At 39.3% G+C, this 26,974-nt stretch overlaps 2 protein-coding genes across 2 annotated transcripts; both read right to left on the bottom strand.

Moving 5' to 3' along the window:
• Positions 1 to 124: 124 nt before the first annotated feature.
• Positions 125 to 12,646, bottom strand: tegt (testis enhanced gene transcript (BAX inhibitor 1)). Its single transcript, XM_063463902.1, has 10 exons — positions 12,518 to 12,646; positions 10,152 to 10,260; positions 9,938 to 10,046; positions 5,766 to 5,886; positions 5,630 to 5,678; positions 5,383 to 5,480; positions 3,564 to 3,643; positions 3,368 to 3,468; positions 2,321 to 2,396; positions 125 to 1,122 (listed from the first exon to the last, which is right to left on the bottom strand). The coding sequence occupies exons 2-10, from the start codon at positions 10,205 to 10,207 to the stop codon at positions 1,099 to 1,101; spliced, it is 714 nt and encodes a 237-aa protein (XP_063319972.1). The 5' UTR covers positions 10,208 to 10,260; positions 12,518 to 12,646; the 3' UTR covers positions 125 to 1,098.
• A 1,068-nt stretch (positions 12,647 to 13,714) lies between these two features.
• Positions 13,715 to 23,458, bottom strand: ctdsp2 (CTD (carboxy-terminal domain, RNA polymerase II, polypeptide A) small phosphatase 2). The gene is made up of 7 exons (XM_063464218.1): positions 22,586 to 23,458; positions 19,457 to 19,635; positions 18,136 to 18,237; positions 17,709 to 17,765; positions 16,440 to 16,532; positions 15,920 to 16,105; positions 13,715 to 15,530 (listed from the first exon to the last, which is right to left on the bottom strand). Exons 1-7 carry the CDS (start codon positions 22,644 to 22,646, stop codon positions 15,405 to 15,407), a joined length of 804 nt encoding a protein of 267 aa, XP_063320288.1. The 5' UTR covers positions 22,647 to 23,458; the 3' UTR covers positions 13,715 to 15,404.
• Positions 23,459 to 26,974: the final 3,516 nt, after the last annotated feature.

Below are 26,974 nucleotides of genomic sequence, written 5' to 3'. Positions count from 1 at the left end.
TAGACGGCCTGCTCTACCTCCTGAGCCACAGATGCCCCCACATCCATAACACATCAGGTACAGATTACATAGATTAGAGTACAACCACAGAGGCCTGTAATAAAGACACAATCACTTTGTCTCAGTACGTTCAACACATTTATTTGAGCAAATGTATCAAATTATTAGTTTCAGTTTTACATCAATAAAATAAATTTTTCACAGTATACACTTTGAAAAGAAAAAAAGGAAAAAAAATAGGAAAAAGGGAATTATACTGATGCCAAATTTTCAGGTTAACATCATCATCTGGCAAACTATTGTCTAGACAACAGATTTACAAGGGGAGCGGTCTGAATCATTCGCCCGTCAATCCAAGTTGAAGGAACAAAATGAAAGAGAAAAGGACAGATGGCAGCAATTCTTCCTCCTCAATGAGGCCAAAATCCAAAATCCAAACCAGCAAGTGGCTGAAAGTCCCTCTGAATGAGTTCAGTGTAGATCATAACAAGTCTGACAGGCTTCTGGGGTTTTAATCAGTGTTAGCACTCTTCACTCTTACCCAAAACCAAAAAACGTGGGAACAAAACAAATCAGAGGAAAATTTCTGAAAAGGAGGAGCTGCTGTCAAAAACCATGGGACCATATGTGGCAACATTTCACTTAAGAGATCCAAGGAAAACTATAAATAATGAAATTACATAAAATATTACAATTATCAGTTTCAGAAGCTCACGTGACCCACTATAAAAAGGAGCCTATCATGTTAATTTATGGCACTAAAGAACAAGTAAATATGAAAAAATCCTCATTAGGTGCCGCTCAGCTTCTGGGAGCCATCATAGGGCAACGCTCCCCTCTACAGGCCAAGCGTTATCACTGCAGCGTTAAAGTATTCATTCACAGCCAGGATGTGACGAGCACTACTGTACCATAAACTTACATTCAACCCTTCTTGTAAGTTCAGAAAAAAGTATATGATAAATCAAAGAATTTTCAACAATGTAAGACCACATAGGAGTTAAATTTCAAAATGAAGACAGAAAGTGAAAAGCACCAAGTGCGTTGCAAATTGTGCCTTTTCTGATTGTTTTTATTTTCCTGCTACTCAAAGACTCTTTACTTCTTCTCCTTCTTCTTGTCCTGAAAACAAAAACACAAACCGGGACAGTTAGTTTGGTCGAGCTGTTGCTGTGAGTGCTGTAGTTATGTATTATGAAACAGAGAGTCTCACTTCAGCCTCAGGATATCGAGCCACACTGATCACACGGAAGATGCCGAACATTTTCAGTTACCTGTCTCCGAGTATCGTCATCACTCAGATACAATCAGACGTCCCAGTTTTAAATTACAGTTACAGCTACAAGTATGGCATTTAGTTCTTCATTACATGATTTTCTTCATGAGTGCGTGCTTAAATCTTAATGCAGAAAAATTTTTTTCAAGAGTTTATTAGACAGGTGTCTGGAGTATAAAGCAAAATGAAAACGGTCCAAGGATGTACTTAACTGAAATTAAAAGTAGCAAGTACCTTCTGTCTGAAGTTAAAATTAAGAATACTAAAAAAAAAAAAAAAAAGCTTTAAAACAAACTTTTCCTGATATTAAAACGTTAACACTACGAACGCTTAGATCTCTGTGACCCCGTTTGTGAAAATCCACAATGCTAACTTTCAGTTTTCACTGTTTTTGTGGACCACTAATAAAATTTCCTGTCATTGTACTGTGGTGCTTTCTCAGATATCTCAAAACCTCAGCAAATGAAACCACAAATATTTGCATAGCTCAAATTCATGAGGGCCAAATAAGAAAATGTGCTCTTTGTGTGACTTTAGTGAACTGGCTTTTAGAACATCAGCATTTTTTTTAAATAAATATGAAACATATTTTATATTTCTGTTACTGTTAAGCATGAAAAGGCCCCCCAAAAACAATAAGCCTTTTTATACTTCACTGGATTTCAGCCTGAAGTCAGTTTATGTTTAAGTTCTGTATTAACAGCTCACAAAAATGGTCTTATAAATAAGTTCGTGAAACCAGCTGAGCAGTGATGATTTTAGTCAAGATGGAGACCATTTACATCACTGAAGACTACACATTTGTTGCTCTAATGACTTTGTACAGCAGCAAGATGGTATATTTGGGACTGAGTCAAAACAACTAAAGTGCTTTTGTAGTTCTTTATAGCTTTAGAGCAATAGACTAGACCGGCAGGGAAACTCCCTTACGTATTTTTAACTGTTAAAATGTACACAAACAACTTTTGTTATTACAACAAACCATCACTAGACATTCCTGGAAATGTTCAAAGACAGTATTTTGCAGTCATATAATATCAGTACCTTATCGTTCATGGCAAGGATGACCATCAGTTTCCTGAAGATGGTGATGAAATCAAGAAACAAGTCCACACAGTGCCTGAAAATAAAAACAGATATTCAGAGGTGGTTTTTGAACTGTAAAAACATATTGGGCGTTTTCATACAGTATGCAGCTTTTCTAGGCCCAGGCCGATCAAATAATCTTCAGCACCGAGTAGATCAATATGTGGCCTCATAACATGATACGGCGGTTTCTTGGTTGAAAAAGAAATCGCTCTGATGAACTGCAGGAGAACAGTGCGGGGGGGGGGGGGGGACATTATCGCCATTATCAAGCTGAGGAAACTCCATCAATCTTTTGGAAAATGAATGCAAAGCGAACACAAAGCAGCATTTTCGGCAGCGTGATTACACCCAAAGTCTTTGCAATGACTCGAACTGGTCTAAATGTGAGCCAGGTGATTTACCAAGATGGATCAATAAAGCCAAAGCTTTGCCTTCCGGCTCAGCTCTTCACATTACACATCTGATCCATCACCAATCCAACAGTCCAGCTTAAACTCCTGAAGATGGAGTACCTCAAATGATGTTTCTTCAAAACAGCTCCGTCAGCACAGCCAAAAAACAAATTCCACCCTCTCAGAGAGGGCTGTGGTCACAGTTAATCAGCTGCCACAGGCACAACTCTTGTCACTAAATATAACAGGTTGTTCAACACACCAGTTACCCAAATAAGTGTTATGCTGTCTTTTATCAGAACTGGTCGTGGCCTCAGGGTCATCGTCAAATATACTGTTGTCTACTAACTGAGAATCTCCCTCTCTGCTACAGAAACCAGTGAGTCGAGATAAAGTTAGACCGACTGAAGAACATCATCAAGTAGAACGAGCTGCCAGCTCAGTCTGATAATACAATGTGGTGCATCAAATTATTTTTATGAGAACTGATGCTCAGTTATATGCCTCACTGTGGGATGATGCATTTGCACAGCATTTGGTTATAAGGAAATGTAGGCCAGCAGATAAAGGGCTCATGGGAACTTTGGTAGCAGTGAGCACATTTCCTCACCAGACGTAGTCCTTGTCCCCGTTTTCTGCTTTCTCGATGATGAGCTGAGTGTCAAACAGGACAAAGCCGCACATGATGAGCAGCCCCAGGTACATGTGTGCCTGTCAGAGAAGATAAAGATGTTAAACGGCACATTTTCACTTACAGCTGATCAAACTTCTAGCAGAGGGTGGATGGCCCTGTTTGGTTCACTTACCTTAAACAGAACCATAGATCCAAAGAACATGTTCATCAGAGACATCAGGAACAAGAGGGAAAGGCCGGACATGAGTGTGCCTGAGGAGACAAATGTTAATATGCTTAAGTAACTTAAACATCACACAGTTCCTGAACTTAAACAGACCCTTTTAGGATTCTGTTGAGCTTCAGATATAATTTAAAAGAAAAAGCAAATTGAACAAAAACAAAAATCAGGCGAGGGGGCGACAGCCTCATCTGGTAGAGTTTTAAGCCCAGATTAGGGTGTTTTGGGTGTAAAGCCTGTCTAAAACCTAGTTTATGCTCAATGTTGTCACTGTTGTACAATCATGTTAGTCTTTACTGCTAACAATACAGATGTACAGGAGCTCAGAGATTTCTGGATTATAGAGGTAAATGCTCCAACAGTTTGAAAAGGATGGAAAGCTGAAAGTGGCCCAGGTGAGAAATCTAGAGACAAACACACCTACAAGATTTCTGTAAGTGAACCTGTAAATTTTATCAGCTCCAGACAGACTTTCTTATTGCACTTTTACTCACTTTGGTTTCAGCTGCACTGACGAGTGAGTGAATTTGTGCTCTTAGGGAAAGTTCACTGCTTTCAGTTTTTTCCTGAAGATTTGATTTTCACAATCACTGGAAGCCAAAACTGAACTGAAATTAAAGCCATGTCCACACTAATACGTTTTAGCTTGAAAACGCATCTTTTTCTCTCCGTTTTGGCCTCCCGTCCACACTGAGACGGTGTTTGGGGTCAAGGAAAACGGAGCGTTTTGAAAACGCACTCTAAAGCGGATACATTTGAAAACGCCGTTTTCAAATGGAGCCTTTTCGAAAACGATGACACATTTTAATCATGTGATGCAGTCATGTGACCAATTAAACTAAGATATCGGAGGGCATTACACAGCAGTTGTTTTGTTTGCTCTCAATTGTGACAGCCGTATTAAAGATTTTAATTTTTGACCGTTTCAATGTGGATGAACAACTCTGTGAAAGCGAATGAAAACAATAGTGTGGACGCGGAGCGTTTTCAGACGTATACAACGTTTTCAAATTTATCTGGGCTAGTGTAGACATAGCCTAAAACTGTAATAAATTTAGGCTGGGTTGATTGCTTTTATTTTCCTGACTGCTCAGTCCGTCAGTTTTGTCACTTTAACAATTTGGTGTATTTCAAAATAATGCAAATGGTGTTCTTAGGGGGGTGGAGGATGGGGGGGAGAGTAAACTGGAGATCTTGTACAAAGGTTTTTCCAGATCAGGCCAGCGAATATCATTTGAGAAGTTTCATTTGTATTTAATTGGCTGATTTAAAAATAAATAAATAAATACAATTTTTGGAGGGTATTTAGCAGTAATGAGAAGAAGGTATGCCAGGAATATATAAGCACTGTTTCTGCCTGAGCTCATTCAGTAGCTACCAGGTATAGAGTTTGTGGATTTTGTATCATCTAGTATTTGTTTACACTTTCTAATATCAGATGACTAAATATAAAAAAAATTAAATAAAACCACCTAAAATGATAGTTGTATTTTTTGTGCTTTGGTTTTGCTTTTTTATTATTTCTCAAGTATATTTGTGAATATTAAAAAACAAAAACAACTATCTTTCACTGGGCTGTTTTTAACTCGAATACTTAAACTTGTGAATTAATTTGTGACTAAATGAAACATACAGAGGGATCTTTTTTTAAATCTGTTTTTGGATCCACAAACTACAGCATGAACCCTGAGTTTACAATAATTATAATCTGTCTTATGGACAAAAACTGATGTAAACTGTCTTAGTTATGGGTGGCAGATAGCACAATTACCTCCAAGGAAAAGGTAACTCCTGCGTTTGGCGTAGAGGGCGCTGAGAGTGAAGCAGATGAAAATCACAGAGGTTCCCATGAAGGCAGTCACAATGATACTGAGGAGAAGAATACCAGGACAAATAAATAATATGTTCTTTATTGACTCTTTGGTTTGTTTAGAGCTGCATAAAGCGGTTCAGATTGATGTGACTAACTTTCATTCACTGAGCTGTTAGCAGACATTAAAGTTTAATCTGTCACTTACCTCGGATTGACAGAGATGACAAAGTCCAGTGTGGGTCCAAGGCCAACACCTGGTGAGTAAACACTGTGTTAGGCTTTTGCATGATTACAGACCGTTCACCTCTGATCACACAAACAGTAACACATTGTGAACTTACCTGTGAGGAAGGCAAATCCTGCGAGGATAGCCACTCTCTTCTTCTCTGTCTCAGGGTTGTGGGGGGTCATGGCAAGCCAGAACATCAACCCCAGGGATCCAAGCACAGACAGCACACCACCCTAAAAACAGGGGTACAGGGTAAACACAGGCACCAGTACTGTGGCCAAGACAATACTCACATTAAAAAAAAAAAAAAAAAGCTACAAGGTGTTAATAAACTACATATATAAAAATTCAGATTCAAATTACAGACATGTACTTTGACCCATTGTACGAGCATTATCTGAAATGCACCTGCAGAGTTGTGATGCGCAATAAATGCTTCTGTTATGGCCATTTGCTCTATGGTGTCTCTTCATGTGTACATGATTTTCTTTCATGGTTATTGCCAATGGTTTTAAATGTCTGCGCTCCTTCCAAATTAATTTGTCACCTACGTCTTTCAGTCTTTACGTCGCAAGTCTTGCTACCAAATAACTACAGGGACACTTACCTCTTTAAATTGGATTTGACTTGTGACTCCCAGTAATAACTGAAAATAAAATTGGCTGTCCCAATTAACTTAAATGGTGGCTTAAAAGCCCTGCTCAGACTTAATCTAAGATGGCTGATGAATGGTGAGACTTTTTTTCCTCCCATTTTCTTCTAAAAGCTGTTGTTGTTATCACATCAAACATGGGATAGAGGTGACTAAGCTTCAAAGTATGTGCTGAGTGGCTTAGTGGTGATAATGCTCACTGTAAATGACCATCGATGACCTTCTATACTTCACAAAGAGGAAAAAACAAAACAAAACACAACAACAAAAAACACAAAAAAAACAAATACAACCAAGGTTTCTCACAGTATTTAAACCTTAAGGGGAGAAAAAGATCTGTTAGACAGTAAATACCACCTGTTGTTTACACCATCATCTACAGCAGCACATGATGGTGTAAACAACCATAATCTGCTACCGTGAGAATAAGGTCAGGATCAAGGTTATTATAGTTAAATCAAGCTTTAAGAAGTATTTTAGGTAACTGAACTGGAATAAAAACCTGATAAAAAAACAAACAAACAAACAAACAAAGACTATTGTGTTCTTACTGACTTAATAAAACATAAATATAAAGGAAATTTCTTTAGTCTTAGTATTTGTCACTTTGAGAAGCCTTGTCTACCTATTGAGACTTTGAAAATGTGATCTGTTTGTCCCGTTTTATTCATTCTGAAGCTATAAAATCTTCCCCTTGACAAACACAATCGAAAGTAAAACTTTTCAAACATTAAAAACAAAACCGAAACTGTCAAACTTACTCTGGAAACTACCTGAATTTCAAATGTAATGGAAAAAACAAACCAAATCAAAACAAAGAAAGAGCAGAACAAAAATCTTATTAGTAGAAAACTACATCTCAAACAAGCCACCTCAGCAGCAGACTTGCTGAAGAAAAGCTGTCAGTATTTGGTGTTATTCTGTCTAGTAAAATCACTACACAAGTGAGTACATCTCTGTGCAATAATCAGTTAAATGACAGACTGGTTGAAACTGCATCAAAACTTGTGAAGTTACTTGTAAAGTTAAATGAATAATCAAAAACAAAGATGTCATGCTTAAGATGTCTGGTATGTTAGTGTGTTGGTTGTACATATTGTACATATTGTAGTTGTGTACTGTGACTTGGAGGGCATAAAAATATGTGGAACAACCAGTAATGTGGGCTATTCTTGGTCATGCTGTGGACAGAAGACATAATAGCGAAAGAACTTTTTCGCGAAGTGAAACCAAGTGTTTAAACAATGAAAACTGTCCACTGCAGTCACTGTTTGTCTTTTTAAATTGGCCCACTTATTTAATTTATGTCTGATGTATTTTCCCCCCCAAACGTCCTCTTTGTGTTGAACTGTGCTTCCTTTTTTCTGCTCAAACCATCCAATCAGCTGGCTTTTTGGGCTCCATAGTATCCGAGCAGGCTGGATTTCCATAACTTTCCCTCAGGTCTGCCAAAAACAATGCAAACGCAGGCCTTTTGGTCAGATTTACTTTCCTTGTGGAAATTTGTTTTGCAACACGAATTCACAAAATAAGGGAATGGAAATGGGGGGGAAAAAATCACTACAATCCTGGTGCTCTTAATAGCAGTGGCTTCAATTCCTCACCTCACCTGGGACCCGGCTACTTTGCATTGTCAGTGGTTATTTTGCCTGTGGCTGCTTGAAGCCGCTTCCTGTGTGAGCGTGGATGGTTGAGACATTCCTATTGGGTATGAGACCTTCTGAAGACGTGCCTGTTATAAATGACAAACTTGGCCTGAGTCGTACCTGAGATCTTGCTCGTTTTCATGAGACTGCCACGTCCATTTTTCTTTTTTACTGAGTGATGATTGTTTTGACAGATTTAGGTTTGTGAACCAAGCAGTAATGCAAAAACTAAAATACAGATTTATATACTTCTAAATACTTCTTTTATAGTTCTATAAAAAGAGTTACTAACTCAGTCGAGGGAACTGAATTTCCTCTCTGACGGACTATTGAAACATCTTCACTGCATTTAAACCAGTTTGATGCCAGAACATAAATATTTGTAGCTTTCTGTTATGCCCACATCAGTACCTATCATGGCCGCTTGTTTTTGATGAAGGAAAGACTCATCACGCAAAGTCATCCAACACCACTCCATGATCCAGGGTGAAGGGAGAGACACACTACACTGGAAATACAGGCTTCAAAATAGGCTACACCTATGATTACTTCCCACAAGTTAGAAAATTGTTGATTATTGAAACAAAACTGACTGAAAATCATGGGCTCAATCAGCCTTAATGAATAAATATGATTATGAAATAGGTTGTTCCAGAACTTTCTAGGTTTGGACACATGGGCTGTCTGCATCACAGCTCCACATGTGAAAGAACTTTGAGGAATTGAAACTTGATTGCAAGCTCTTCATAAAAGAGGTAAAAGGGACACATGAATTTCTGTTAACAACTAGAAATCAGTAAGAACATAGCTGAAGCAGTAATCACAAGGTACAGAATAGGCCACTAATCAAGAGCTCTGATGTCTTTCCTACTACCACAATGTCACTGACCGAGTACTTGCACAATCTGACCCTTGTGCTTCAGGCTTGGCAGGAGGATTATCAGAGGGGAAAAAAAAAAAAACTTTCTATGACAGTGCACGAAAGTGACTGCATAATGTTAATCTCTTTAGATCAGCGATCCCCAACCCGTTGTTTTGTACCGATACTGGTTTTATTTTGTTGTATTTATCCGCGACACCTTAAAGGCCGGTCCGTGAAAATGTTGTCGGACGCAAAAAAAGTTGGTGACCGCTGCTTTAGATGACATCCAAGAATTTAAAAAATGCAATGAATATAAAAAGAAGCCTGAGGAGTATTGGAAAAGTCTGAATTTATAGATGGTTACAGGTATGCCTGTTAGAAATACCAAAAATACTGGGTGACAAGTTGCCTGCCTGGCAGCAGACAACTAACAAAGGAAGTAGACAGTAGCAGAATGGACGAATGTTACCTCACTCAAATCCAGTAGCAAACACCTTTGGGGTGTTTTAAAGAGAAACAGAGAACAAAAAAAAAAAAAAAAAAACAACAACAAAAAAAGAGAGCTTTAAATGTGCCCGAAGAACAGCAGAACATCCCCAGAGAAATTTGTGCAACAAATTGTGAGCTTGTCATCAATAATAATAATAATAATGAACACATGAAATAAATAAATATCAGTAATGAAAGTTTAGCTGGTCTTTGTTGGACTAACTTACCACCTTAGCTGTGTGACTGTGTTTGATTTAGGGTCACTGTGGAGATCAGCATCCATATAATGAAGTGCTGCAGACCTTTATAAGGCAACATTTATAAAAAAAAATATTTAAAAAATAAAAGTGCTGTCAGTACTGTAAACTAGGACTACTTTATTTCCTTTGTTTTACATAAAGACAGAGTACCCTTCTATTTAGCTGTAACCAAATATATTTTTCATTAATCTGACATGTAACAGATATTGCATAGTGATATACTGAATATCTGAGATTGATAGTTTCAGATCCTAGATAGGTAAAATTTATGTTAGTAAAATTATATTAGCATAGGAGGATAAAACAAACTTTGCTGTAGGAGACCATCTACAGGTACATGTACAGCTAGGCCAAGCTGCATCTCGTTATGCTTACCTGAAAGAGGCGTGTGACGACATGGACGTAGGAGCCGGCAGCGGCCACAAACATACAAACTGCCAAGCTTGAGTACACATTCTTCAAGTGCACCTGGGTGGAATGAGATCTGCAGGAAGAGGGATAATACATGAACGAGGCATCAGTGATGAAAAGGCAAGTTAAAAAACAGACCATGACGACCGTTTTATTATCACATAAATTGCTTACGTACATTTGGGAGAACTTGAAGAGGGCATCAATGTTGATGCTGCGGTCAAACACGTTCATGGTGAAATCAGGGACTGAGATCTGATGAGACTTCTGATGAAACGCTGTCTCCTCTTAACAGATATGAACGTAAATTAAACCTCTGCTCCACTTAAAACAGTAAGAGTAAAAACTCCTCTATCATGATGACTGTAAGCCTGGAGCAGGTAGTACAAGTGCAACCATTTGTTAATGATTAGTGGAAAGAAACTGGGTATATCTCTGCAGTTTGCTCTGAACGTTTAAACAGTAACGGTGATTACTGATGCCACTAACACTTGCAGCCAAAATATTCACCAAGTGTGCCAAACCCTTCTCCTCTTTACACTCAGTTTCTAAATTTATAACGCAACTTACTTCTTCACACTCAGACACAGCACCCCAGTACTTTTCTCGCTGCCTACAACAAGGCAACACAGCATGCGATGTGTTATTCCGAAATCTATAAGGATTGGGAGATTTAGCTCAATTGTGTAGGTGCACTTTTGTTTTTTGAGGAAATTAAGAATGCATGTACTGAGATCAGTTTTAAATGTATTTTTAGGTGCAGAATACCACATTTTGTTCTTCTTTTAATTAAAAACTTGAATGCAATCTTCTTGGGCCTTCATACACAAAACTACTACTACACCGTAAAAGCACAAGAATGCCAACAATTGTGCACTCTTGTTTAAATGACTACATAATTTTAATATTTCTAAATAATGTGACTCACATGGGTTAATTTATCCATTATTATTTCAGTTGTGATACTGTTACATTTTTTATTCATAATTATGATCAGTTTATTGGATAAAGTACATTTTAGTCTCAGATTTTAATGCATTTTATCCATCCTTTCCTTATTTCATGCATTTCCCAAGTTTCACTTGATGTACTCTTACTGCATTTACAGGCTACTGTAAATGTTATTTTGCAGTAATCTACATGAATGGTGCAATCAGTCTAACTGTAACTGTGGTGTATGGGGCACAGATATGCTAAAAAAAAAAGCTGAGATAGCTAAACTGCAGTTTCAACATCAGTTTCATGCTCTGTGTAGGAACTGTGTTAAAGTGCATCACACCTATCAAGTAAAATTAAATTTAAAAATGTTAAATCTGTCAAACTGTGCAGTGTATAGGATACATGACAAAAACCTGATCAGTCTCAAAACAAAGTGAGAGATATATGTTGTGTACAATTTCTCTTACTTTTCTAAAAAAATACTTCAGATATCCATATTTATATTTTCTTCTAGTAGTTTTAGTAGTTATAAGTTTAATTTGCTAAACTAAGGTTTCGTGAAGATCCTTTAAAATTAAAAAGTACTTCAGAATATTGCTTTATGTTTACATTCTCATACACTTAAGTTCATGTGTTTTCTCTCTCTTTAGTAATGCACAATCAGTATAAGATAGCACAGCACAACATTCTTAAATAAAGCTTACCCTAACTTTTTGAACCAACAAATTAGCATTTTTAAGTATTGCCAACTTATTAATTTAATAAAACTTAATATCTCTATTGAAATGGTTGCTTGCGTGTAATGCATTGGTGCAAAAGCATAATTTTTTTCAGTTTCACGAAAGTAATTTGCTTTTGAAAAGAGCTGTGTACCGTGAAGCTGTTGTCGGTGTCTAAAGTTGTACAGAAACAACTCAAAGTTTCAATGAAAGTGACTGAGCAACTCAGAGTGAGGTATGTACCTTTACATCGCAGCACTTTCAACAGCTATACAAGCTTCTCACACTAAAATTTCATACATAGGACGATTTCGTTATCACTATAACATGAATAGTAACATTAGAACAATGACGAGGGCCTTTCTACGAACCCCATACGCTTTAGTTTTCAGCAAATCTAAACCTTTAATTTAGCAACTGGGAGTCTAAGCTATGAAAATAACGTGATTCTTACTTTCATTATTAAGGAAATTCACGCAGAAGATTAGAAGTGCGTAGTCTACTTTGATGAAGTTACACAACAGGTTAGCTTTAAATGTCAAGCTTTGTACCATAACTAGCACACAAACATGCTAACAACCTGTTTAGTAGTCGCCATGCCTCCGATTCGGGAAGCATGGTGACTGCTTGAACTACTTGTTCTTACATAAATATGAGAATAAGCCATTCGACACGATAGTTGAGCACCAGACAGCCAAAAAGCAGACGCCTGGGAATGTATTAATAGCTAACGCTGCTAGCCAGTACGCGTCAAATAACAAGAAGCCTGGCGAGCTAACGACACAGTTCGACGTCTCCTTCTTTCTTCGGTTATTTTCAGCCCCAGTTAACGCGACACACCGGTATAAGCACAAAACGGTTGCATTTGTACCTGCATATTACTTACCTCTCTCTTACGAGCTGTTTCCTTTTCTCTGCTTTACAGTTAAGTTTTTTTTCTAAAACAAAACCGTACGTGTCAGCTCACGGCAGCCTGCTGATGTCACCATGGAAACGCCCAGAAGATTGTAGTCCAGTCACGCGCAGCGAGGTCGAAAGTACGACATATCACCGGCTATCTAGTGCGATTTAATGAGCCAACTAGCTGTTTGTAATTATGAATTTTTTTTTCAAAAACATTAAACGTTACAAGTTATTTTCTCTTCACTTTCGAATAACATTTATATTATGCTCCACTTCCTGGTGTGTCATCGAAGAATGTCACCGGCGCACCTAAAATGGCCGACACAAAAATGTAACTGATATCATCAGCAAAGCGTCTTTAGTGCTATAAAAACAACATTTGTTTGATCACAAAATAAACGCTGTAAAGAAACCACTTAACCGTCTCAACGGTTTCTAATCAAACCGAAATAAAAGCAGGATATAAGAGTGTAAATATAAGTTCGATGATATGACCGAGATATCAGTCATGACGAATGGTGCAACTGCATGCAACATGTGAAATATTTTCACTTATGTTTTAGTCATTATACCAAAACTAGCCTATGCAATAATAGTTTATAATGACAAAAATATAACACTTTGTACTGTATAATTTACTTAATTGTTAAGCTCTGCAAAAGAAAAGAAAAACGTGCAAAAAATGTGTTTCTTTATGGTTACATCTTAAATATTTATTACATTTAATACTTGAAGTAGCTTCCACTAAATATCATTTTTGGTCAATGAAATGTTTTGACGTGTAAATTAGTTCCCAATTAAGCTTTAAATTCTTTCTGGAGGCGCTATCCATTTAAGAAAAATCATAAATTAAATAGTTCACAAAAGCCTATATCATCTTTATTATGTTATTTCTTTTTAAGTGCGAATTGTACGATGGTAGTTTTTTAGAACTCTAAATGAGTAAACAAATTATTCTCTGCTCTGAAATGAAGCTAAAAAAAAAAAGACAAAAAGAGTAATTTGGTTCCCAAATGTTTCCCTAAAAACAGCACCTTAGTAAAGTTGGTCATAAAAATACTATATACTGTACAAACATCTAATTTTTCCTTTCATTAGAAGTAAAAACTTAATCAGATATTTAATACACTACAGTGATTTTCTTTGTAACATGGCATAAAACACACATACACAAAGATAGTAAAATAGAACCAATTTTTATTTGAAAGTAAAACTTATTTGAAAATAAAAATTGGTAGCACCCAGTCTTTTAGAGTTTTGGTCAGACCAGGTAGAGAAAAATTAAGTTCTGGATTTATTCTCATACAAAGACAAATTGTGACTTTAAACAAATACTTTTGGTCATCACAACTGGTTTCAATATTCTCATTGTCATGTTTCACTAGTTGACATGCAGACATAAAACATCATAGAAAAAAAAAAAGAAACCATTCAACCCCCCCAAAAAACGTAACCTTTCAAAATCTCTGTTGTACTGGATTTCAAATGTATGTTTGCTTGAATGACTGAATCTCCGGTTTACATCCGCCGATTTAACTGTAAGGTTTTGTATAGTTAATTCTGACAGCAAAACGTGCATTATTTAGGCACAGATAAAACAGTTAAACACAAGGCCAGCCTCAAAACAGGCAAACGGATTACAATACACAAGGCTGAGCATTATGAAGTACTGGACACAAGTTTTTGGCCAATAAATATAGAAAAAGACACATTTAAAAAAACAAAAAACAAACCCAAATATATCAAATTTGATATTTTCAAGTGTTGCACTGCAAGTACCGCAGCCCCTGGCATTACACTTGCTCCTGACAGTGTTTTCTCACGCTCAGCATGACACATCAGTGTGTATGCCTACAAATCTCTGTTCAGGCAAAACACCATTCTCTGTCCCAATTTCAAAAGGCACAGCTTTTACTTACAGCACTGTCAATATAAAAGAAGTGCAAGTTGTTTGCCACTGAGCAATAGAAGAATATAGTAACAAATGAACTATTAAACCATGACTTAAAACGGTGGCATTTAGAAATAAACGTGTCCTATGAAAAAAATTAAAAAAAAAATTCCAGTGTCTGTTTTCAAAAGGATCAAAGACGAGATTTCACCCCATTTACCCAACTTTATAACCAATAGTATCAAATGTCAATTTGACCACTTAGGATTTATATTGCATGTTATGTAGAAACCACTTTCATGATACAAATGACTAAAAATACACTTGTTTTGACACCCATTTATAGTTAAATAAGGCTACAGTAATGTCTGCTTGACTGGCAACGCAAGAGGTACTGTCCATGTGATCACAGAACTGGGTTGCATAGAGGAACCGTGCTGACCGTTTAAAAATAGATTTCCTTATAAAACAGCCTATTAAAATGAAAAGTATAAAATCTTTTTTTTTTTTTTTAATTAAAAAAAGGTGTTTTTGTTGTTCCATAAAAGGCACAATTAACAAAAACAATGTCCAAAAGTCAAGTCAGGACAGGCAGGCTTCTGCTTTGGCAAAAGAACCCCTTTGAAATTCATACCAACTGGAGTGATTGTGATGGGAGTGCTTTGGTGTTTTTTTTTTTTTGTTGTTGTTTGCAGCTCTGTCGTGGTGCTTAAGAGTAGTGATTTGTGATTATTGTCAGCATTGTGGATCAGAGGAAAGGCCTCACTTTGTGACATATACTTTCAGTTGAGCCAAGAATCTTTCCCCAGGCTTAGAATTTCCTTGACCTCATACCAATGCAGTTTTCTAAACAGAAGGATTTTGTGCGCAGGCAAAGAGAACAGTCTGGAAACTTATGTCTATGTTCTGAATACACGTGGCTATTTTAGTCAACTTTAGAGCTGGAGCTCCCGTTGGAGTCGAGCAGGTCTGTTGAAAGTTAATGTCCACGAAGCTGGTCCAGCCGGGTGTAAACGTTATCAGCTTGGCTAAGATCTTCAAACACAGGAAGAAGGTTGAGCAGCTCAGCGTCATCCACGTCGTCAAACCACGACATCACCGGAATCTGGGGGAAAGAAACACTCGATTATATAAGGTGCATCTAGCCTAGCTAAGCGTGCACCAAGTAAACACAAAGCCAAGTCAACCTTTCGTTAACAGCAACCTATGATAACTTAAATTTTTACCTTTTGTTTCAGGAAAAAGAAATCTAAAGACAAGTGTTTAGTTTGGTGGTTTTACATCATCATAGTGGTCAGGAAAACATTTTCCTAGTACAGACAAATTCATAATTTGGTTATGTTCCTGGCTTGATTTATCAAATAAGGCAAATTCACTTCTGTGGCTCAAGTTCTCAGGCCCTCAGTCAGCTTAATTTGACACATACAACCAACCAAGTCCTTTATGAAAGGCAGTAACAGTGCACCAGATTTACAGAGACTGGTCTAAACTCACAGCATTATTTGGGTGAAAGATGTAGGAGGCAGGAGAGTTGTCCAGGATGAGGGTTTTGTGGAGGTCTCTGCCTAGGCGGCTTAAATCCTTGACATAGCAGCCCTGGTGGAATACACAAGATTCCCGAAACAACCGGGTCCGGAATACTCCTCCCTGGTCCAGCAGGTCCGTCACTGGGTCTGCGTACTGGTGGGAGGATTGGGTAGCAGGTGAGGGAATAGCAGGGATGTACAAGGCTGGGCTAAGCTTTCCCAAGCTGCTACAGAATATTAAGCTGGGACACAGCTGGCACTAAGACTAACTTAAAATTTAAGCTGAGTTGTGTATAAACTGACACCCATCTATTCCTTTAAGCATGGAGGGTGTTCACTAAGGTGTCTACCAGCACGTTAGAGTAAGAGAGGGAACTAAAAAGGTGAGAAAGCAGATCTGATAGATCAGACATCAGCTAAACAAAGATCTTCATGTTTTATTCAGGCATCTAATTTCAGGATCACTGTCGGTATCTGATGTGAAGTACCTTAGCGAGACTGGCTGTAAACAGCACACATTCAAACAATTCGCCCATTCTCTGCAGGAACTCGTCCACATACGGCCTCTTCAGCACATACACCTGAAAGGGAAGCAAGCAGTTGGTGAACAGCTCAGCAAACACGACTGTCATTTAACCAAATGAGTGTGTGATTTTAATTCAGTCACAACAACCAAATATTGCCAATGAAGCTTAAAGTGTATAAAAAAAAAAATTTAGTGCTCAAGAGGTCTAGGAGAAGGCTTTTTTGTAAAGTAGAGCTTAGAATATGTTAAGTCTTATAAAAATAATTATGCCTCAGCTTGATTTCATGCCAGTTTTTAAAACTGGGGAAAACAGGATAAGGAAGCTGTCACCTTTAAACAATACACTATCAAGACAGGAAGCTGAAACAAATGCAGACTTAGCACAAGATGAAGGAGAAATATGCCAATCCTAAAGATATCCAATACATGGAGAACACTTTAAAGAGAAAGTAGTTATTAGTCTTCCAGACACTACAGATAATTATTAAGATTAGAGCAGCACCAACTTCTTAAACTGGTGGCTTACTTTGGGATCTTGTAAGTGTTCAAGTGGAAATAAAAGTACACAACATACAATTTAAATAAAACAAAAAAGAAAGTGCATCTATCACTTTTGAAAGAGATTTTGTGCCGTGTCCATTATCTTGCAGTTGCAAGATCAACTAGTCTGTAAAGTGTGAAGGTTTAATATTGATTTCCATGTTTGTTCGTTCATCTGCACGATTCATTTCCAGCCGTCAGCTGTTAATGGCCAGTTCCTGAAACAAGTAATCAAGAATAGGCCGTGCAGGGTTAACCAGCCTATCCTGGATTACTTGAACCAGGCAGAGGCCCACAGGATTCCTCACCATCACATGGGGTCGCTCGAATCACATTTCTTAGTTAATTATATTTCCACACGTCCAACTTTAAGACCCTGTGCCCCAAAGTTCAACACAATGCTATACTTGTACATTTATTTCAAAATCGTCCTTGCAGAGGCACTGTATCAATTATTAATGACATTTTAGCTGAAATGACTCATTTTCCTGCCGATGCATCCACTTTGACTTGTGCAGTCTTATTCAAAATCTGGCCACTAGAGGGCTCCGTTAAACCATCTTTAAAAAAAGAAAAAACCCTAACTGACCCATCCCTTTTCAGCTCAGCAACCACTGCAAACACATCAACATACATACCCACCCACCCACCCCCCCCCTTACAGAAAACGCACTCGTACTGAGTAGTTTACCTGGTGTGTGGTCCCCTCTATCTCCACAGGCACGATGAAGTCTGCATTACTAATAGGCTGGAGGGAGAACACAGAGGGAGATGGTTGGCATGCTCATTCACATGAGCCACGCTGTGTACATTCACATGGCATTACATAACAGCTGAACAGCAAGAACCAGACTCTTCATCGCTGCCATAAATCACAGCACATAGCCTACACAAATAGAATATGACTCGCTTTGATGTTCCTCAAACACATGCGACGACTTTTGTAAGAGAAACAAAGAATCGCAGCAGAAACACGCCCAATAAACAGGCGGTCATTTAATCAATGTTACCCAAATACAACTGTCATTTCTGCAGGAAGGAAAAGCTGAAACATCAAATCACCAACTGACATGGGTAAACATGCTGAAATAAAGATGTTGGGGCGATGTTAGCGGTACCTTGAATGAGCTGTGCACCAGGGTCTCATCCAGGTCTATGACCACGCATATCTTCCCTTGGTCCTGGGCCGTTACCTCAGGCAGCAGGTTTGGTTCAGATAGCTAAAGAAATGCATGTAGACTGTCATATTCATCATTACACTTGAGAAACACAAAGTAGCCAACAGGGCATTGAATTACATGGAAAACCTGAAAGCTTGGTCTGGATTTTTACCTCTGGGAAATTAGATTAGACTGGTTTTTGTTAAGGCATGCATGTGTGGAAGTTTAAGAATTTACTGTAACAGCCTCTGTGTGGTATAGCTTTATGATTAGCATGTGTGTCTTTTTTGCAGTATTTCTCCAATGCATCTTGTCAAACTCAACAGGAATTCACCTGCAGGGGAAAACAATAACCTTGATTCAAACTCATTTTCAGATAGCCAGTCCCCCCCACACAGTTTTGTTTCATTCCAGCCTCTTCATGAGTAGAGGCAAAGTGAAATTAATTATTAATTTTATTACATAACAGAAATGGCTTATCTATTACGGATGGCAAATTAAGATCGAGGAAAGACTGCTGGGGAGGGGGTGGGGGTGACTGCTAAAGCAATTTCGTTCAACTAAACAAAAGAAACCAAATGAAACAAAGCTAGAGGTGCCAAATGTTTAATTTGGTTTCATATCAGTAGGAGCCTGCCAGACAATAACCAGGGTCCTACAGATGCTGCTTCCTGTTTGCTCCTGATGCTGGAGGACACTCCTCAACATGAACAAACATGGCATCTCATTAAAATACCCCTAACATGGTGGTGAAGCCCTAATCAAGCTGACAGCGCTCACCAGCGTGGCCAGCAGTGTGCAGCAAGCGCTCTGAGCTTTATTTTTTTTCCCTCCACCTCAGCAATTATGAGGAACACAATACACCGATTCTCTGCCTGCTCATGCCTGCCTAAAGGACTGATAGTCACTCTCTCATTTCTTATCTTCCTTTGGGGGGTGGGGGGATAAAGCGAGAACATCAAAGTGATTCCATATCCACAGACAGTTGCGGTTAGCTTTCAAGACGTTCAGAGCAGGTGCAGTGGTGGTTTTAGTTGTAAAAAGACGACAACAATAAGTGCAGTTTTACAACAGCGTGTTAAGTTTATCCGTACAGATGGCTAAACTATTCACACACACCTCTTTTATGGCAAGCAGTGTGTGTGTGTGTCTGTGTGTGGGTGGGTGCAACAAGGAAGTAAGATCTTCAATAAACAAAAATAAAGGCAGGGGCTGAAGCTAAGGTCTTGAAATTGATTTCAGCTGTGCGGAAATATCTCTGAAATGCGAATACTGTTACCTTGACAACCATCCCATTTTCCTGTGACTCCAGCAATCCCTGCTGGGAGGGTGATGGCGGCGGTGGTGGCGGCGGCAGTGCTGGTAATTTGGGGCCATCCTGAGCTTGGAGGCAACAGAAGAGCGCTTTGAAGATGTTGCAACTCCGCGGCTGTTTCAGGGCAGACCGGCTCACCTGGCCTGCCGGGAACAGAGACACAAACACGCTTCATGAGGAAACAGCAGCACTCAACAGAACCAGTGCTTCCAATGTTTGTGGACCAATAAAAAGGTATGTGGAGCAAGCTGATTGGCCAGCTACTGCATTTCCACAAATTGAGTTCACCTGTGAAACAAATTGGCTAAAATGAACCCTCACTAGGGGGACTTTTTTCTTCCAGTTGGTGTTTTTACATTAAAATGTCCACAAAGATAGTTTTAACGTGATGTGTTTTACGCAGCGATGGCACAACTACATCCAGAGGAAGATAAAATGAAGGCTGCCTGTTCGTTTGCAAAGATTTCTTGTAAACTTAAAAGATGACAAAAAGCATCCCTGTGAGTGTGTTTAAAGAGGGGAGTGCCCTTTGCTACAAAACATTTATTTTAAAGTTTTATTTATTAATTATTTTGCAAATTTAGATTAAAAACTAGCAATAACTAATTTTGCTTTTTTGGGGTTGGGCTAGTAAAATTTCCATCTCTACTGGTAAAAAAAGTAATGTCGGACACTGACAAAACAAATTTCCCACGTGTGGGACTAATAAAGGTTATCTTATCTTATGAAACTGTGTGTCGTCAACATGGGAAACATGGTAAGTGGAGGCCTGAATTACAGCCCATAACTTGGGTAAGATACGTGTTATCTAATCTTTTTTCTTATACCAAAATAAAATCTTGATGCAAACACATTGAAATGTTTTCTTGTTTGTTTTTTCCTCTCCATCCATAAAAGATAATTAGGCAGGAGCTGCTTGTGACACACAGATTGAGTTTCTCTAATTCCTGAAGGTACCATCCATCTGTCCACAGGGATGGCACAGCCTCCACATGAAATCTGTTTTTAATGCCTCTGCCGCTGCTGCTGTTGTTGCTGCTGCTGGAAATGGCTGGTACATGTTATATAATCACAGAGGGCGGGAAAACCCACACTTTTCAGCAGTACCTTTCGACAGACAGAAAACATTCCAACCATTTTAAACTCGGGGACCTTTCGGGGCTGCCTGAAGCGAGCCAGAACAGCCAGACAGGCAGCTGGTCGGGCAGTCAGGCAGCCAGCGAGCCGGACAGGCAGTCACACCTCAGTGCTCTGTGCAGGTCTTTGATCAGCCACCGTGACCACCAGCGTCCCAGCCTCAAACAAGACTTGTGCCACCGCCAGTGTAAGAAAAGGGAGGAAAAACATCCCTGCGATTCCCCTCCAGTGCATTTCATGTGAGGACTTGCAGAATTTTTACCCATCAAAATAGTTCATAAACACTCTCTAGTCCCTGCTAGAAAGAGGAAGTGTGGAAAAGAGTGACAAACAACTGCATACTCAGAGATTTACATATTTATTACTTCTACACTCTGAAGACATAATGCAGACAACAACAAGCATGTTACACAACTCCATGTTTAGGAGACAAAGGACACTGGATCTTGATTTGGTAATTCTGCACACAGCATTTTCACTGGGAAAAATTACAACCTCCATTATTTATAGCCCACGAATGTGCATCCTGCCATGCAAATCAGCCTATTGATTTCCACAGGAAGACATTATTGGCCGTGTGTGACATAACAGCATACATTAGATCTCCTCTGCATGTAAAAGGATGGAGAGATGAGAAGAAGGAGATTAATCTTTTAGAGCTTTATGAGTGGCGCACACACACACACACGGATCCAAAATCCAAAACATCCCTTAATCTCACAAAACACGCAATGCAAAATGACAATAATAATAAGAATAATGCTGAAGAATTATTTTGTAAAACCAACACATGACCTGGAGCACCACAGACCTGTAATAACTACAACCAAGAGGCTGAATCAACGAGCAAAGCCTCTTTCAAGCGCAAGGAAAGTGTGCAAACAACGAAATCTTTGAAACGGCGCTACAACGGGCGTGTGCAGAGGGGTGTGTTTGTGCATTCCGCTGTCAATACCGCGGCACCGGGTATTTCTATACAATCCTGCTGTATAATAGACCTCTTGGTCTGTAATATACAGCATGGTGTAATACAAATCCCACTCGGGCTGTTTTGTCAAATGAAACGATAAGATTAAAAATAAATAAATAAAAAAAGAGCAGCGCAGCGTTATTTCGTGAAGCCACAGACGGCGCACGGATATGTGACCACCATGGTCAATTAAAAAAAACGCGAAGAGTAGTTTGTGAAGATTGAAAAACACCGAGCTGTAAGTGTTGCCTGTGGTGACAGTCAGGCAGGGCTCCCCGTGTTCTCTCGACCTGGTGTTGGTGGTAGTAGTAGAAGGATATGGGATGTTGCCAAACGAGCTGGAACCCGATAGATATAAATACAGCAGCTCGTTTTTTATTTTGGAAAAGCTGGGCATGGCAACAACACCGAGAACAACTTGGGGGGGTAAAAAATACACCAGAAAGATGGGTTTGCACAACAAGAGCACACGCACTGCCAAAGAAAAAGAGAGGCAAAAACTGGATCAACAATAGCTACTAAGCTCGGTGCGTAATGGAGACTGTGAACTTGTACCTGAGCCTACGTCCGATGCATTAATTCAGCTATAGTGACGGAGATTGAACTACACGGTGATCTGGCCCCCGATACAAAAACAAACACAGGGACTTATTCACATTCACGGTTTTATTTCCAAATTCAACAGCAGCCGATTCGTGGAGGAAAACAACAGGTTTGTGGCAAAACAGAATATACACATTAAGGTAGCTTTCGGCACGATCTCTTTGTGTTTTCCAGCGATAAGATGTAAAGATTACAGAGCTCTGCTCGGTGGTGGATGTCAAAAAAGGGCAATACGCCTCTCGTACCGCGCGTCCGCAGCGCGCAACTGTCAAATAAATGGGCGCACTACGCGATTTCTTACCGCACTAATCACTTATAAGAAAATAGTACACATAAAAGAGAGTACTGTGAATATTTGGGATGTAAACAACACCCAATCTCACCTGTTTTCGGTGACACTTGGACGTCTTCTTTTTGCACTTGGGTGATAACAGAACTTTCCATCTGACAATCACGGAGCCCTCAAAATCCTCAAATCCTGTCCCCGAGTACTGATGGGCATCCCTCATTGGGTTTTATTGACAAGCTGACGTTATTATTCGCCGAGTTAACTTGTCATCCGCCTCAGTTACGATCCTCGATGGGAGTAGGATTTATCTTGTTCCTGGCTTTCTTTATTATTCTCCCGTCCGCCGCCTCTTCTTCTTCTTCTTCTTCCCTCGGAGGGTCCGCCTGGGGAGGGGGCAAGGCACTTGGATATGTTCTTCGGACGCTATTTGAGACTCCGTGCGGCCCGTCTTCTCGAATGTGCCGACTGTATTGCTGGTAATATCGCCAAGAAGCCCCCCTCTCTTTTGAGAGTCCTCACTTTTGCAGCAACAACATGGAGAATCCAGGCGAGAGAAGGAAAACAACCGAGGAAATGGGGCAAGGGAGGGCGGTTTCAAGCCCCCCGTTACTACAGATAAACAACATCGCCCGAGAGGCCACTAGGAGCGACGGAAAACAGCGAGAATCGATCGCGTACGGAAGATCTAGCGCGGAAAAACGAATTCTGGTTCGTAGTTGGGTGTAAAACGAGAGTTTTGTTGTTATCCCGGGTTTTGTTTTTCTACGGTTGGGACTCCGCGGGCGCCTTGAAACGGTCCCCGCGCCCTGATTGGACGCCAGGGAGGAGGGGGGCGTGGTCAAGGCATTCCTCCCCGGCCAGCACGCGCCGCAGCGAACACATTCCAGCGCTGCTCGTACAACAAATGAGATCACGTTGTTTGTGAATTATTAACAAATAAATAAACGAATGCTGATGAACACAACTTAATCAAGAAACATGCGAGTGTACGAGGAATAAAAATATACACTCATTATTAAACTAAACACTAGGGACGCTATTTATTTATTTTGTTGTTTGTTCACGTGCATTCTTCTAATTAAAACTAAATCAGAGGTGGCTGAAATTGTGATTATGTCCAAGTAATTATAGAAACCTTTATTTAGTCAGGGGGAAATCAATGTAAATTACATAAAATATAAATCATCTATAGTGTAACTATGCTCAGGTACTCTGAAATGTTGTTTGGCATCTCTCAGAGATAGAAATACAACCAAGAAAAGGACACAGAGATAAAATGTACATTAAAGAAATGCCGAATAAAGGTTTTATTTATTCATATATATATATATATATATATATATATATATAAATAATTTGATTTGATTTGATTTGATAAAATAAAGAGCAGATCAGTGTTTAAAAGTGGCTTTGCACAGTTCTGATACTAGCAGTCTGTAAAGATAAGGCTGTGAATATATGCAGAAATGTATTTCTACATTCAAACACACATATATGTAAGATATAGAATAATTATAATAAAAAAAATCAAGAACAAGGTGACACAAAAGGAAAAGCAGGAGCATTCATTTTTATAAAACATCACAAAACATAAGCTTAAACATACAATGACATACTTGTCTCACCCAAGACCGCATAATAATAACAGTCACAAGAAAATGCAGTTTTTATTCACTAGTGAGATATCTAAGGTAATGGATAGCTGTGCACTCTAACCCAAACTTTAAAAACCTTAAAAGTGATAATATATACAAGAATTACTTTGTAAATGGGGGGGAGAAAAAAAAAGTATTTTTCTATTTGAATGGTTCTTGTAGAGGGTACAATGATGGGTGACATCAAAGGGCTTAAGAGTGCTGGCATCTGCAGAGTCAGGGACTGGTGCACAACCTTCAATCTGCTGCCAAAAGATAGGTTTCTGCCTGAGAAACGAGCATGAGCTAACTTAACTTCCAGGCTTCTCATCAGTCTCTTACCGTGAATTTTAAAAGATAATGATTCCTCTAAACCAGATGACCATCTACCTTTTTTTAAATTATAGCCCAGAATAATAAACACACCCACCAGCACCTCCGCAAATACTGCTTTATCATTATTTTTAGTGTTTTTAATACTTGGATTTCTGCCTCTAATTTGCATTTTCCTCTGGCTTAACTTTTACTTTACCTCCCTAAATTCCTGGTTTTTCCAATGTCATAACCTCTGATTAGAAGAAAAAGAGTAGGAAGAGCTCAGCACTGGGCTCACTGAAGGACATAAAAGTGATAAACACTAAACAAATACACAGGGAATTTGTGTTTGTAGCAGTAGTAAAACGTGAGCACATAAGAGTTTTTAAAGAACCCTGGCTGTATGAAGATTCAAGCGTCGCTTTTCAAAAACAAGTATTTTACAATTGTACAAGATTCCTTTAAAAGTTGAAATAATCACCTTTAATCCATGTGACAGGAAGAGCTTTTCACCTTTTCCTTCATGGAGACGTGTAAGGCTTTGCTGGTAGAGATATAACCCCATGCGGGAGTACATGGGAGAGCTTCATGTACGGAGGTAAGAGAGGGCAGAGTGAAACCAATGACCCAAGCTCCTTTCATTTTTCTCTTTCATTTCACTTCCTACTAAAATGAAACTTGTTTTTTTTGCCTAAAACTGCTTGGGTGGAGGGGTGGAGGGAGGGAGGGGAGGGGGTGCGGCTCCAGCCCTGGGAGCCACTGTGTTATGGCAATCACTGAACATTTGCGCAATAACGCACCCAGACTGTGCTGCAGTTACTGTACTTTAGCATGAGGCTGCTGCTCATAAACATTGCAGGATGGTTGCATCATATAGGAATAAAGTCGCGCAGCGTGGCATTTAATAAAGCTATCTGTCTTTACATCCACTTATTCATCAGGGAGGGAGGGGGGGGGAGGCGGGGGGGGGGGGGATCACAAACAGTTGTGGTTGTAGTTGTTTTTCATTTGAATAAGTTGCACTGAACTGCAGACAAATCCTGTGTGTTATATAATCATTTTCACTACACCGAGTATAGCGATTTTCTGAGCAGCTGGAACTAAAACACATTTGTTTGACCTTGCTCAAATAAACAGAAGTGGGTTTGACATGATGTTAGGCAATGTGGTCAACCATCGGGTCCCCAGATATTTATATTTACAGCGTGGAGGTTCTGCAGAGTGCCTCCTCCTCATCCTCTGAAAGCTCAAAGACCTCTGAGTAAATCAAAGTGATCCTCTCCCCTGCAGCATACAGTAAGCAAATATGGTGTGAAATTAAGCAACAGCACATATCTGCTATATTTAACCGCACGAAACACACATGTAAAGCACACTGAACGCGGCACAGACCGTAAACCTGTAGGAAGAAACGGTGAAGCAGCTTGTTAATAAAAGGAATAACTACACAGCTGAGACGGTCCATTCCAAACACATGTGGGCCCATTATACCGCGAGCTCAGCCAGTGCCCACAGCGGCCACAATGCAAGACATAAACAAGAATGGCCCCGCTGTTTGCATTCCTGGTGTGGGACATTTTAAGGCAGCACTGACAGCTCGGTGTAAAAATATATACAAAACAAGTACGGGCCGCACAGCTGGAAAATGTCATGCGGTTTAAAGCTGATGCCACTGTTTACTAAATCAACTTGAAATTCATTATCAGTGCCTGCGTTCTGCTGCCCTCATCTTCTGGTATTCCTCTCCAAGACAGCAAAAGAGCAGAGGGGTCAGCAGCTGTTAAAAGGGCTGAGGGTTCAGGGGGTGCTGCAGGCGTAACCCTCCGCCCATCTTCCAGTGCTCTAACGGGACCAAAGCGCAACCACTTAAGAGCAATAAGTGCACCCGTGCATCAAAGTTAAATCGCAAAACAAAAGTCTTTTTAAAATCAACATGTGAAGCCATGTTAGTGTTTATTGCATTTTCTCCCCCCCCCGTGGAGCTTTTTGTTTACAATTCAATAACACAGTTAATGATTTTAATAATTGAAACTCATTAAAACAGCGAGTTCTGGTGAGCCACAGTGATAAAAACACTACGGCGCTTTCTACCATAACGAGGGTATTCAAAAGATTTGTCCAAAAACAAAAAATCAATTAGTGACTTTTTAACCTCTAACACACTGGTTCTCAAACTTTTGGGGGCCTGGGACCAGGGGGTTCTTGGAAACATTTCCCAGAACCCCCTTTTAATCCTCCTAGTATTTAAATTACTACGTGGGAATTATTTTTAGCCTTTCTACGTCAGACACGTGGCATAATGTGTCACAACATATCAGAGCTTCTGCTGGCTCATATTTGAAATGAGTGGGAGTAAAGGGCACAAGATATTTGTTTGGATGGTGTAAATGTTCACATCTTTGTGTTCTTTATTATATAATGAAGGTCAATTAACTAATTCAAAGCAAATGATTATTTTAGTAACATCAACTGTGTTCTAATATTGTCTAAAACAGTTGAGATAAATTGATGAAACTGTGAAGTTTTGTGTAAGT

The sequence above is a fragment of the Pelmatolapia mariae genome, linkage group LG20, assembly GCF_036321145.2.
Source record: "Pelmatolapia mariae isolate MD_Pm_ZW linkage group LG20, Pm_UMD_F_2, whole genome shotgun sequence".
In the NCBI taxonomy this organism is placed as follows: Eukaryota; Metazoa; Chordata; class Actinopteri; order Cichliformes; family Cichlidae; genus Pelmatolapia; species Pelmatolapia mariae.
Note: the sequence above shows the minus strand (reverse complement) of the source record. Positions and strands in the feature narration are given on the sequence as shown.